The sequence below is a fragment of the Capricornis sumatraensis genome, chromosome X, assembly GCF_032405125.1.
Source record: "Capricornis sumatraensis isolate serow.1 chromosome X, serow.2, whole genome shotgun sequence".
Lineage (NCBI taxonomy): Eukaryota > Metazoa > Chordata > Mammalia > Artiodactyla > Bovidae > Capricornis > Capricornis sumatraensis.
In genome coordinates, this window is record NC_091092.1 from 57,154,541 (window position 1) to 57,168,579 (window position 14,039).

Consider the following 14,039-nt stretch of genomic DNA (forward strand, 5'->3'; position numbering starts at 1 on the left):
AGGCTGTGGTCCCAGCCTCGGCCCCACAGCACAGATGTCCTCCTGGAGGCCAGGGTGGCAGCTCATCTGCAGAGGCATCTGCTCCCCACTCCCTCTCCCGGCCAGCCCCGGGCAGGTCTGATGAGGTCTCCAGGGGCTTGCTGCTTCCATGTCTCTGGGGCTGTTGACCCTCTTTGCAGCCTGTATCCCTGGGACCCCAGATTCTGCTCCTGCCTGGCTCCTTTCGGAATCCTCGTTGGAGTCTGGGGCCTCTGGCGCCTGGGCGAGTGTCCTCCCAGGCATCTTCTAGAGCTTGTCCTCTGCTTGAAGAGCCTGACTGGGGACACCAAAGTCCTAGCTGGCTCTGCGGGTGGCTGACCAGACACCCCTCTGCCTCTCACACTCAGGCTCAAAAGCCAGGACTCACAGTCACATTCACAAGATCCTGAGTTTACTCCACCATGTTCCACAGGGATTCCACAGGGAATGGTCTGATACGCCTCAGGATCTTAGAGATGTGCCCCGCACTTCCATGGCAATGATTACTACTGACCCACCACCAGGAGACTCGCCCAGGGGCTGCATCAAGTCCTGCTGGCTCCAGCTGAAGCACCGTGGAAGGGGATGCTGCTCTGGGATTTCCAAATAAAGTTACACACACGAGGTCATCAGGACCAAGGCCTAATCCACTGCCAATGCATGGGGCAGGGTGGGGGGGCAGGCAGGACAAAACCCAAGGCCAGGTTCCGGGGAGATGGGACACTGTGGGCAGCAGGGGTAGGGGGCCTCGGGGCTGGGACCCATGAGGAGGATGCCCCCAACCCCAACAGGGGCCTTTGGCAGCTGGCTGCTGCCCTCCCGATGGAGACTGAGCACAGCCCCAAGGGGGCTGACAGTGCAGCTCAAGGGGGTCAGGGGCAGGCTGTGGGTCTCTGGGGGAGGTGGGTGGGATTCCTGCAGCCAGCTTCCTGTGGGGCAGCCTCTCTCAAGGGTCAGAGGCGCACGACTTTAGTCTCTGGGAGAGGAACCACACTCAGAGTGGTCTATGTCTCTGTGTTGTCCTGACTTGAGGATCAAACCCCAGGCGCCTATATCCCTTCAAAACAAATGGTCCTGACAAAAATGCTTCTGCTGAAAATTCACTGGCCCGGGTCATCACATGACCCTTCCTAAGTGAAGAGGCCTGGCAGGGTCGTGTCCCCATGTGTGCAGGGAGAGAGGAAAAAAAGAGGTGACTGAACACCTGACATCTCTCCAATTGCACACTGCCTAGCAGATGCTCAACGAAGAGCACCGGTTAAAAATCTCCTTTGTTTTGGGGAGGAGAGTCTGAGCAGGGCACATGGGCCTTGAAATTCTCCACCTTTTCCAAGAGTCCACTGACTATCTGGCAGCTGCCACATATGTGGGCACGATCACATCTCCTGTTCCCGTTGTTCTCTGGCACTCAGCACAGAGCTGCCCCCTCGCCCCCTGCACCCGTCTACACCCCCCACTGCAGTGACCCCACCACCTCCTTAGGGCCGGAAGTCGCTCCTGCCCTTTGTTGCCAGGCACAGCCTTTACTGGCAGCTTAATTGGAAATGGAATAGAAAACCACTCAGAATTGCTGTTCTGTGTTTTCCTCCCGGGGAATATATTATTCAATTTCAGTGTTTGTGTGTGTTTCAGGGTGGAGAGCAGTGTCTCCAGCTGGGCACAGCTCACTCAAAGATCCCAAGATTCTAGTCACACAGCAGGTCCTGTCCACTTTTGTAGCTTCTCTCCACTCATTTCATCCAAATGAAATCTAGACCATGCTCACAACTGAAAGTAATAAAGTCCACATGACCAAATAAACTGTTATTTCAATGTACTTGGTAATCAGCTTCCCAGGGCAGAGACAGGAGGGCCAGCACAGGGAAAACTGGGCCATACATAAAAGAGCAAGATTCACATTTCTCTAGGATTCCTAGCAGATGGTGGGTGGAAAACACCTATTTCATCTCTGTGGTCAACAGCTATGGGACAAGAGCCAGGACCCCTTCTTCCTGTCCTAGAAAGAGATGTCTCTGGGCAAAAGGACACCTCACAGCAACGATCCATTGCAGAGATTCCCCTCACCCCCAAGGCAGACCTCATGTGACTGCAGCTCTAGACCATCGCTGAAAGCGTGGGGTGTCCGGCTTCTCCTAGTGTCTCCACTGCTAACAGCCCTTCACGGAGCAGAGAATCTGTACAGTCTTTGGAATAAATGAGCCAGTGAGCAGGGTCTCAGATTGTCTGCTGCTTTCTTTAACAACCAAGGAAAATTCAATAAACAGATAATTTAGTTATTGTGAATGACATACAAGAAGGACATAAGCATGAATTCACTATAATTACTTTTATTATCTAATTCTTCTCCTTTCAATACTATTGCTACATAAGTTCAAGTTTTCAAAAAAGTTCTAATTCCTATTCCATTGTATTCTGTTCAGGACCACAAAACAAAATGGAAGACTTCCCAATCTCATTACAAAACAGCAAAACTCTTGTTTTTGAACTGAGTAACCAAAAATACGCTGGGATCAATATCATTCACAAAGCTAAGATACTGATGTTTCTTTAGCCTTCTCTGAAATCAAACTTTGAAAAATTTCTAAAGAAAACAGAGATGAATCCCCATGTCATCATAGAGAACATGAACCAAAAGATGCTACACACTGGTTCTCCCAACTGGCCCGGGCCCTCACTTCTGACTGAAGGCTGACTACTTCCTCTTCAATCACAGAGGGAAGGATCAACCTGGCTGCTGCTCTGGCTCAGGCCCCCTATTCCTCCTCCCCCACAGCCTCTGCAGACAGGAGTGGGAAGGCCCTCAAAGCCCTTTGTCTGACCCTGAGCACAAATGCCATGACTTGCTCTTTGCTGGTCTCCGCATAGGCCCGGGGACCCCACAGGAACTCGTAGCGAGCAGGGTCACTGTCAGGCACCTGCCGGTACTCCAGGTACCCCCCACCCACCCACACTTGGGTCAGCAGCTCCCTGGGCTCCCCAAAGACACAGTGCTCGCTCCCAACATACATCCTCATCCTGCTGAGTGCTCCCCAGACTGCCTCCTCAGGGGCCAGGTCTCCACTACACATGATCACGCTGAGGACCAGCACCAGGAGGCCGGCCTTGGGCAGGCCCTGCCCATCGCTCAGCATCTCATCACAGGTGAGGCCCAGGGTGGGGACCATGACGTAGATGTGCTCTGTGGGATCCACCTCCTTCACCTCCACACCAAAGACCAGCTGCAGGTACTCTAAGGCTTGACTGAAGACCACCGGGAAGTGCTCCTGGTTATCCCTGAAGACATTATTCAGCATTTCTGCCAGGGAGGTCAGCTTCTTGGCTCGATACTTGAGAAGCAGAAACTTCATAAGGTTAGCCATCATCTCATTCAGAATTTCTCGGGGCAAGGGCGCCACAGGAGTGGAGCAGGATGCTGGGGGGTAGGAGGCCAAGTCAGATGGGGCCTCCCCCACCTCAGCCGCCAAGAGCTGCACCGCTCCAGGGCCCTGGGCCTCTCCTGGCTCCTGAAGGTCTTCCTCGGGTTTGCTGAGTTCACTCATCTTGACCGCGAGCACAACGCCTGAGGTCAAACAAGACACGGAAGTGAGGCAGAGGTACAGATGGGGACCAAGGGCCTCGGGGAGAGAGGAGGTGAGAGCGGCCTCGGCTAAGAAACGCACCCTGGATGGTATGACACAGGCCACTTACAGGTCTCCCCTTGAGGGGTGCTCTCAGACCTCACAGCAGCGCTCCTCCTGGGAGGCCAGTCCCCTGGCTACCCGAAAGAGGAAGTGAGGTGGCTCCCCAGGGTGCGGTCAGCACAGCCCAAGATTTCTGGGGCCAACAAAGTGGGAGGAATTGGGGCCTTCTGGGGCCCCCCTCTGTTGTGGGATACGGAGCCTCTGGTTCACTTCAGGGCACCCTCTCACCTTGACTTCTGATACTGCCTGGATCTCCTCTGCTCTCTGAACTCAGAACACAGGCTTCAGACCTCTGGCTTCACCTCCTGGTTCCTGGAGCTCCTGTGAGAGAAATGGAGGTGACAGCTAAGGGCTGTACTGTGGCACAGCCCTGGGCCTTCTGTGCTGGTAGGAGGGGGTGGACTCTGTGAGTACACCCAGTTGTGTGGTGGGTCCCCTGTAGTGCTCACCTTTCCCCCGGCATGGTCTGGACCGTCCCCTTTGGAGGATTACAAGGAAACTCAGAACAAGACACAAACCTGAACAGAAAGCGCTGAGGGACCCCACATGCGACCGCACCTGCCCAGGGCTTTGCGCGGGTCCTAGGCTAGGGTGATGCTCGGTCCTCAGCTCCTCCTCACGTCCTGACTGGCCTCCCAGCACTGACCACAGGGGAGGGGATCTGCTCAGTCCAGCCTCTGTCAACCTGAAGCCTCCGCCCGTAAAACCTCACCTCCTGAGGTCCCTAAGCCAGAGGTCAAGAAACTGCTCACCCTGCTCACCCCACTCTGGGCCCTCCAAGACCCTCGTGCAAGGATCAAGATCCCTCTCTGATGGGGTCTAACCACCTCAGTCCTTCCTCGCATGGAGCCTAGACTCCAAGCAGGACCTGTCATTGTCCCGTCCGCCATTTTGAGACCTCGCCGCTTTCACAAGGCCTCCAGTTCCTCTATGACCCGCGTGTTAGGAAGTCAGACAGGCCGAGTGTGCTCTTCTCACCACAAAGTCTCCGAGGGCCAACTACAGGGGCGGGGATCTGTGGGGTTCTGTCGGTCCTCACTCAGGGTCCCCCCAGTCCTCCTTCAGGCACCTCACCTTGCCTCCGCGCAGGACCTGGATTGTCGCTTCTCCGCAACTGAAGCCCCGCCCCTTATACCAGGACCCCAGTCTCTTGAAGACCCGGATGTCAGGAAGTCAGCGCATGCGTGTAGTGCTCATCCTGCCCCCACGGTTGCCCTGGACTGACAACAGAGACGGGCTTCTCTGAGGTCTCCTCTGATTAGGGATCCGGGGTCCTCTAGTCCCTCTTCAGGGGCCTCAGGGTCTTCAACCCCACAGGACCTGGGAATCGGCCCCCCCTGAGGCCCCGCCCCATATGCGAGGTCGCCCGTCAGAGACCCGGATGTCAGGAAGTGCGACCATGCATTTTGGGCTCATCGTATCCCAGGGCTGCCAAGGACCAACAGCAGCTACAGGCTTTTCTGAGGTCTCCTCTGACTGGGGTCCAGGGTCCCCTCAGTCGTCCCTCAGGGTCCTCAAATTGAAACCCTGGAGGAGCTGGGCTTCTTCCCTCTGCTCACCTGAGGCTTCACCCCCTTTCCCAGGTCCCCACTTTCTCTGAGACCCAGATGTCAGGAAATGCAGCATGTGCTCATCCACCCTCTGTGCCCCCTGAGCCTTGATGTGAGGGTCCCGCCTCGGGTCAACACAAGGGGCATCCCCAGATCTGCCAGAGATTAAGATGAGGTCCCTGAGGGAGGATATAAGGAACCCCACAGATCCCTGACCCTGCTGTCAGCCCTGGGCCACCCTGGTGGTAGGATGAGCACTTGGCAGCCTGTTCTGACTTCCGCATCTGTGTCTCAGAGACATTAGGCAACTGTTAGAAGGGGCAGGGCCTCAGATGGGCAGTGGGAAAGATCTCAGTTCTTTTGAGAGTCAAGGTGAGGACTCTGAGGGAGGACTGAGGGGACCCTGGACCCCAGAGCAGAGTGGGCTCTGGGAGGACACAGGGCAGAAGAACACATGCTGCATTTCTTGACATCTGGGTCTCAGAGAGACTGGGGAACCTGGTACAGGGGTCTGACTTCCTAATATCCAGCTTTCAGACTGGTGTCCTAGTATGGAGAATGGACTTACTGACATCCAAATCTCAGAAAGACTGGGGTCCTGGTATGAGGGTTGGGGCGTTAATAGGGGAGGGGAGAGGAAAGAATCTGAAGTCATACCTGGAGATAAGGTGAGGTCCCTGAGGGAAGACTGAAGGGACCTCAAGTGAAGATTCTAGGGATTCCAAGGTAAGACTGATGGAACCCCACAAATCCCTGTCCCTGCCATCGGCCCTGGGAGCCCTCGGGGTGAGACGTGCACACTAGGTCTGTCCTGATTTCCTGACATCCAGTTCTGTGAGACTGGGGACCTGGTGTGAGGAGCAGGGACTACGGTGGGGAGAGGACAGAGCCTAGGTCCTACTGGAAGTCAAGGTGAGGACCCTGAGGGAGGACTGAGGGTAGCCAGATCTCAGAACAGAGGGAACCCTGGTAGGCCCCGGGCAGGACGACCTTGTGCCACATTGCCTGACATCCCTGTCAGAGAGACCGGGGACCTGTTGAAAGCAGCAGAACCTCCAAATGGCAGACAGTACACTTCCAGGTCTTGTCTGGAGTCTAGGCTCCATGCAAGGAAGGACTGAGGTGGTTAGACCCCAACAGGGAGGGATCTTGGCCCTTGCAAGAGGGTCTTGGAGGGCCCAGAGTGGGGTGAGCAGTTTCTTGACCTCTGGCTTAGGGACCTCAGGAGGTGGGGTTTTTCAGGCAGAGGGCAGAGAGGCTTCAGGTCAGCAGAGGCTGGACTCCCCAACCCCAATGGAGGACTGAGCAGACCCGTGCCCCTGTGGTCAGTGCTGGGAGGCCAGGCAGGACATGAGGAGGAGCAGAGGACTGAACATCTCCCCAGCCTACAAGCTGCAGGAGACCCTGGGCAGGTGCTGCCACATGTGGGGCCCCTCAGCGGTTTCTGTTCAGTCTCAGGTCTTGTTCTGAGTTTCGCTGCAGGCCCCTAGAGGGGAGGGACCAGGTTGTGCCAGGGGAAAGGTGTGCACTACAAGGGAGCCCCGAGGGGACCTCCCACCACACAACTGAGGGGACCTCACAGAGTCCTCCCCTCGTACCGTCAGAGAATGCTCAGGGCTGGGCCACAGGATACCACCGAGGTGCCCCCTCCATTTCTCTCACAGGAGCTGCAGGAACCAGGAGGCAAAGGCAGACATCTGAGGCCCAGGTCCTGAGTTCAGAGAGCAGAGGAGGTCCAGGCAGTGCCGCGAGTCAACGTGAGGAGGGTGCCCTGAGTGTACACCAAGGGCTCCCCATCCCAGAACAGAGGGGACCCCACAAGGGCCTAATCCCCTTACCTTGTCAGTCCCAGAAATCTCGGGCTGTGCTGACCACACCCTAGGGAGCCACCTCACTTCCTCCTTCAGGTAGCCAGGGGACTGGCCACTCCAGAGGCATGCCCCTGTGAGGTCTGAGAGCACCTTTCAAGAGGAGACCTGCAAATGGCCTGTGGCTGCCCAGGCCTGTGGTTCTCAGGTGAGGCTGTTCACAGCCCCTCTATCCACCATCTGGGCCCATGGTCCTCATCTGTCCCCATTTGCTCCCATGCCTCACTCTGTGGTTGGATCGCAGGCATCACGCTTGTGGTCGAGATGATTGAGCTGAGCAAGCTCGAGGAAGACCTTCAGGACCCAGGCAAGGCCCAGGGCCCTGTGGAGGCACAGCTCTTTGGGGCTGAGGCGGGGGAGGCTGCATCCCCCTCAGCTTCCTCCCCCACAGTCTCCTGCTCCGCCCTTGCAGAGGCCTTGCCCCAGGAAGCTCTGAATGAGATGGTGGCTAACCTGATGAAGTTCTTTCTCCTCAAGTATCTGGCCAAACAGCTGACCTCCCAAGCGGAAATGCTGAAGAAGGCCCTCAGGGATAACCAGGAGCACTTCCCAGTGGTCTTCACTCAAGCCTCACAGTGCCTACAGGTGGTCGTTGGCATGGAGATGAAGGATTTGAACCCCAGGGAGCACATCTACATCATGGTCCCCACCCTGGGCCTCACCTGTGATGAGATGCTGAGCAGTGGGCAGAGCCTGCCCAAGGCCGGCTTCCTGGTGCTGGTCCTCAGCCTGATCATGCAGAATGAAGCCCTGGCCCCTGAGGAGGCAGTCTGGGGAGCACTCAGCAGGATGGGGCGGCGTGTGTTGGGAGTGAGCACTGTGTCTTTGGGGAGCCCAGGGAGCTGCTGACACAAGTGTGGCTGTAAGAGGGATACCTGGAGTACCGGCAGGTGCCTGACAGCCACCCTGCTCGCTATGAGTGCCTGTGGGGTCCCTGGGCCTATGTGGAGACCAGCAAGTGGCAAGTCATGGCGTTTGTGCTCAGGGTCAAACAGAGGGCTTTGAGGGCCTTCCCACTCCTGTCTGCAGAGGCTGCAAGGGAGGAGGAATAGGGGACCTGAGCCAGAGCAGCGGCCAGGTTGATCATTCCCTCTGTGAGTGAAGAGGGAGTAGTCAGCCTTCTCAGAAGTGAGGGCCCGGGCCAGTTGGGGGAACCAGTTCATACCATCTTTGGGCTTCTGTTCTCTATGATGACATGGAGGTTCATCTGTTTTCCTTAGAAATTTTTCAAGCTTTGATTGTTTTCACAAAAGGCTAAATAAACGTCAGTGTTAGCTTGGTGAATGATGTTGATCACAATGTGTTTGTGCTTACCCAGTTCAAGAACAAGAGTTTTGCTGTTTTGTAAGAGATTGGAAACTCTTCCATTTTGTTTTGTGACCCTGAAAGGGACACAATCGAGTTGGAATCAGAACTGTTTTGGAAATGTGAGCTTACTTAGCAGTAATATTGATGGGGAAAGAATTAGATGATAAAAGTACTTGTAGTGAATTCATCCTCCTGTCCTTCTTGTGTGTCATTCTGAGAGGGTAACAGGCAGGAAGGCCAGGGGTCTCCAAACAGAGGAAATAAGCTGCAAGTGTCCGACATTTTTATCTCTCTTAAGAGGCAGAAGGAAACAAACGTGATATATTTTTCCTTCTCTATACAAATTTAAAAGGAGGTTTCTCTGTGCACCAGCCCCAAGCATGATGACCCAGAGAGATGTTATGGGGAGGGAGGTGGGTGGGGGGTTCATGTTTGGGAACGCATGTACACCCGTGGTTGATTCATGTCAATGTATGGCAAAACCAATACAGTATTGTAAATTAAAATAAAGGAATCAAAAATTATTATAAAAAAAAAATAAAAGGAGGTTTCTCTTAAACTACTGTGTTGCCATAATGACACCTGGTTTCACCTGAAGTTAACTATTCTCAAACCTTAAGTTAACCAATGCATTTTTCTTATGGAAATGTTTGTCTTAAGCTATGTTAATGTACTATGCATTTACCCCAGACTCTGTCTTCAAGTTGGTTTGCCTAATGGCTCAGAACCTACTTGACAAACCAATATGTTATACACAGATATTGTTCCCCTAATCTATGTAAACGAAACCATTTGTATGGTAATCTGCCCTTCTACAAGATTCAAGCCAATCATTTTATGGCCCGGGATGAATCATCTGGTGCCAAGATTATCCCAAAATGCATCTTATGGGTGAGGGGCCTGGTGCCATTCTGAGTTTTAAGACATTCCTTTCTTTAACAAACTGCTAGTGACTATATAACATCCAGCTGATGCCTAGCAGGGGGGTACTCTTTCTGCCCCCTTCTGATGCCTATGTCAGAAGCTTTCTCTATCTCCTTTATACTTTGGTAAAACTTTATTACACAACAGCTCTGAGCAGTCAAGCCTCGTCTCTGGCCCCAGATTGAATTCTTCTCCTCGGAGGCCAAGAATCCCAGCGTCTTTTCATTCAGCAACCACCTTTCAATTCTCAAAAACTAAATGATCTTTATTTGGATTTGCCTGGGTTATTTAAGGAAGTAGCAGACAATTCATCTGAGGCCCCTGCTCACTGGCTCATATGTTCCGAAGACCTTTATGGAGTATCTGCTACAGGAAAGGCCGTGTTAGCAGTGGGGACCCTAGGAGAAGCAGGACACCCCCACACCTAGAGCAAAGGTCTAGGAGCCGCAGTCACACAAGGAAGGTGGAGAGACGTCCCCTAGTCGCACTGAACAAGGCAACATGGGGCAGGGTGGTGGGGCTCCAGGAGGAACACTCGAGTGTCAGTGCCTGAGCCAAGGTGGTTTGCAGCTTTGGGAAGCTGGGTTCCTTATGTGGGAGGTGATCATCATGAGGCTGGCTGGTGGCAGCCCTCAGACTTGCAGACAGTGTGTCTTCAGGGTGATGGCAAAATCTGAAACAGATCATTGCTGTAAGGTGTCCTTTTGCATCTTGGATAAAGCCCAGAGAGATCTCTTTCTGGGGAAGGAAGGGAGGGGTCATAACTCTTGTCGCATTGCTGTTGATCACAGGGGCAAAGGAGGTGTTTTCTACCCCATATCTGCTAGGAATCCTGCAGAACTTTGGTCGCACTCCCTTGAAGTGGTGCCCAAGAAATGCACAAAACTACCCTTTCTTTCCTGGCCCTGGGGGATCCAGAACCCAAGGCGTTAATTAGCTTACAATTATCTTGATTGTAATTGGCCATTGTACTCAAGGACTTGACCTTCCTTGGGGCTGCAATGAAGGAAAGTAGTGTCTTGGATGGAAGACCAGCTGGGGCACAGACAAAGAGTGGTTCTTGCTTCTATTTCCTGGAGCAGCTTGAGTCCTGTTGGAACACTCCTCCACACCCAAATTTAACAGGTCTTCTATGGAAATGGGGCTTGCCCGGTAGCTCAAATGATGAAGATTCTGCTTGCATTGTGGGAGACCTGGGTTCGATTCCTGGGTCAGGAAGATCACCTGAAGAAGAGCATGACAACCCACTCCAGCATTCTTGTCCGGAGAATTCCATGGACAGAGGAGACGGGCAGGCACAGTCCATGGAGTAGCAAAGAGTCAGACACGACTGAGCTACTAACGTTATGGTCCACTATGGTCTAAGTAGCAAAGTTTCTTAGTTTTATTTATGAAACATCCTGTCTGGCTGATTAGCTATTCCACACCTTATTGAGGTGCATATTCTCTGACAAGCCCTGGACCACAAAGCAGCCAATTCCTTCCCACAGTGGAGAGTGGAGGACAGTCTTGGGGCAACATTGGGACAGATTCCTGCCCCGACATCACAGAGGCAATGGCCACCAAGCCCTGGCAGCTGCATCCTGTCCCTCAGGCGCATCCTGCAGCCCAACAAATGGGCTCCTCAAATTGGGGGGCTTCACAGGAGAACTTAGGCCACGGGGCTTGGGACCTTCCGAGGCCCACGTGCAAGTGAGGGCTGTGGGGGTCTCAGACCAGTGCTCTGAGCCCCAACCCTTTCCACACACCCCAGGCCACGGTCCAACCTTCCAACTTCTCATGCCATTCTCTCAGTGCTACACAATGCCTCTGAGGTGACAAAAAGCAGGTCCATGGAATGAAGGGGACAAGGAGAATCAGGAGCACTGTGGGGCTGCTCTGTGCTTTGCTAAGAACTGCCTCTGCCTACAAGACCTTGTAAAACTAACACCCAAAAAAGGTGTCCTCTTCATTATAGGGGACTGGAATGCAAAAGTAGGAAGTCAAGAAACACCTGGAGTAACAGGCAAATTTGGCCTTGGAATGTGGAATGAAGCCGGGCAAAGACTAATAGAGTTTTGCCAACAAAATGCACTGGTCATAGCAAACACCCTCTTCCAACAACACAAGAGAAGACTCTACACATGGACATCACCAGATGGTCAACACCGAAATCAGATTAATTATATTCTTTGCAGCCAAAGATGGGGAAGCTCTATACAGTCAGCCAAAACAAGACCAGGAGCTGACTGTGGCTCAGATCATGAACTCCTTATTACCAAATTCAGACTCAAAATGAAGAAAGTAGGGAAAACCGCTAGACCATTCAGGTATGACCTCAATCAAATCCCTTATGACTATATAGTGGAAGAGAGAAATAGATTTAAGGGCCTAGATCTGATAGATAGAGTGCCTGATGAACTATGGCATGAGGTTCGTGGCATTGTACAGGAGACAGGGATCAAGACCATCCCCATGGAAAAGAAATGCAAAAAAGCCAAATGGCTGTCTGGGGAGGCCTTACAAATAGCTGTGAAAAGAAGAGAAGCAAAAAGTAAAGGAGAAAAAGAAAGATATAAACATCTGAATGCAGAGTTCCAAAGAATAGCAAGAAGAGATAAGAAAGCCTTCTTCAGCGATCAATGCAAAGAAATAGAGGAAAACAACAGAATGGGAAAGACTAGAGGTCTCTTCAAGAAAATGAGAGATACCAAGGGAACATTTCATGCAAAGATGGGCTCGATAAAGGACAGAAATGGTATGGACCTAACAGAAGCAGAAGATATTAAGAAGAGGTGGCAAGAATACACAAAACTGTACAAAAAGGATCTTCATGACCAAGATAATCACGATGGTGTGATCACTAATCTAGAGCCAGACATCGTGGAATGTGAAGTCAAGTGGGCCTTAGAAAGCATCACTACAAACAAAGCTAGTGGAGTTGATGAAATTCCAGTGGAACTATTTCAAATCCTGAAAGATGATGCTGTGAAAGTGCTGCACTCAATATGCCAGCACATTTGGAAAACTCAGCAGTGGCCACAGGACTGGAAAAGGTCAGTTTTCATTCCAATTCCAAAGAAAGGCAATGCCAAAGAATGCTCAAACTACCACACAATTGCACTCATCTCACATGCTAGTAAAGTAATGCTCAAAATTCTCCAAGCCAGGCTTCAGCAATATGTGAACCATGAACTTCCTGATGTTCAAGCTGGTTTTAGAAAGGCAGAGGAACCAGAGATCAAATTGCCAACATCTGCTGGGTCATGGAAAAAGCAAGAGAGTTCCAGAAAAACATCTATTTCTGCTTCATTGACTATGCCAAAGCCTTTGAATGTGTGGATCACAAGAAACTGTGGAAAATTCTTCAAGAGATGGGAATACCAGACCACCTGACCTGCCTCTTGAGAAATCTGTATGCAGGTCAGGAAGCAACAGTTAGAACTGGACATGGAACAACAGACTGGTTCCAAATAGGAAAAGGAGTACGTCAAGGCTGTATATTGTCACCCTTCTTATTTAACTTCTATGCAGAGTACATCATGAGAAATGCTGGACTGGAAGAAACACAAGCTGGAATCAAGATTGCAGGGAGAAATATCAATAACCTCAGATATGCAGATGACACCACCCTTATGGCAGAAAGTGAAGAGGAACTAAAAAGCCTCTTGATGAAAGTGAAAGAGGAAAGTGAAAAAGTTGGCTTAAATCTCTACATTCAGAAAACGAAGATCATGGCATCCGGTCCCATCACTTCATGGGAAATAGATGGGGAAACAGTAGAAACAGTGTCAGACTTTATTTTTCTGGGCTCCAAAATCACTGCAGATGGTGACTGCAGTCATGAAATTAAAAGACGCTTACTCCTTGGAAGAAAAGTTATGACCAACCTAGATAGTATATTCAAAAGCAGAGACATTACTTTGCCGACTAAGGTCCGTCCAATCAAGGCTATGGTTTTTCCAGTGGTCATGTATGGATGTGAGAATTGGACTGTGAAGGCGGCTGAGTGCCAAAGAATTGATGTGTTTGAACTCTGGTGTTGGAGAAGACTCTTGAGGGTCCCTTGGACTGCAAGGAGATCCAACCAGTCCATTCTGAAGGAGATCGGCCATGGGATTTCTTTGGAAGGAATGATGCTAAAGCTGAAGCCCCAGTACTTTTGACACCTCATGCGAAGAGTTGACTCATTGGAAAAGATTCTGATGCTGGGAGAGATTGGGGGCAGGAGGAGAAGGGGACGACCCAGGATGAGATGGCTGGATGGCATCACGAACTCGATGGACATGAGTCTGAGTGAACTCCGGGAGATGGTGATGGACAGGGAGGCCTGGCGTGCTGCGATTCACGGGGTCTCAAAGAGTCGGACACGACCGAGTGACTGAACTGAACTGAACTGAACTGATCTGGTAATTAAGATCCCACATGCCGCACAGTGAGGCCAAAAATGTTGTTTATAAATTTATTTATTTATTTCAATTGGAGACTAATTACTTTACAATATTGGAGTGGTTTTGCCATACATTCACATGAATCAGCCTTAGGTGTACATGTGTCCCCTATCCTGAACCCCCTTCCCACCTCCCTCCCCATTCCATCCCTCTGGGTCATCCCAGTGCACTGGCCCTGAGTGCCCTGTCTCATGCATCAAACCTGGACTGGCGATCTATTTCACAGATGGTAATATATATATTTCAATGCTATTCTCTCAA

At 51.7% G+C, this 14,039-nt stretch overlaps 1 protein-coding gene and 1 pseudogene across 1 annotated transcript; one reads left to right on the plus strand and one right to left on the minus strand.

Annotated features, from left to right (window-relative positions):
- Positions 1 to 2,771: 2,771 nt before the first annotated feature.
- LOC138070753 (melanoma-associated antigen 10-like) lies at positions 2,772 to 3,557 on the minus strand. Its single transcript, XM_068961964.1, has one exon. The coding sequence runs from the start codon at positions 3,555 to 3,557 to the stop codon at positions 2,772 to 2,774; it is 786 nt and encodes a 261-aa protein (XP_068818065.1).
- A 3,823-nt stretch (positions 3,558 to 7,380) lies between these two features.
- Positions 7,381 to 8,168, plus strand: LOC138070745 (melanoma-associated antigen 10-like; annotated as a pseudogene).
- The last annotated feature ends 5,871 nt before the right edge of the window (positions 8,169 to 14,039 follow it).

Bases quoted from the DNA above. Each gene is read 5' to 3' on its own strand.
- LOC138070753 (XM_068961964.1), bottom strand. From the start codon at position 3,557: ATGAGTGAACTCAGCAAACCCGAGGAAGACCTTCAGGAGCCAGGAGAG.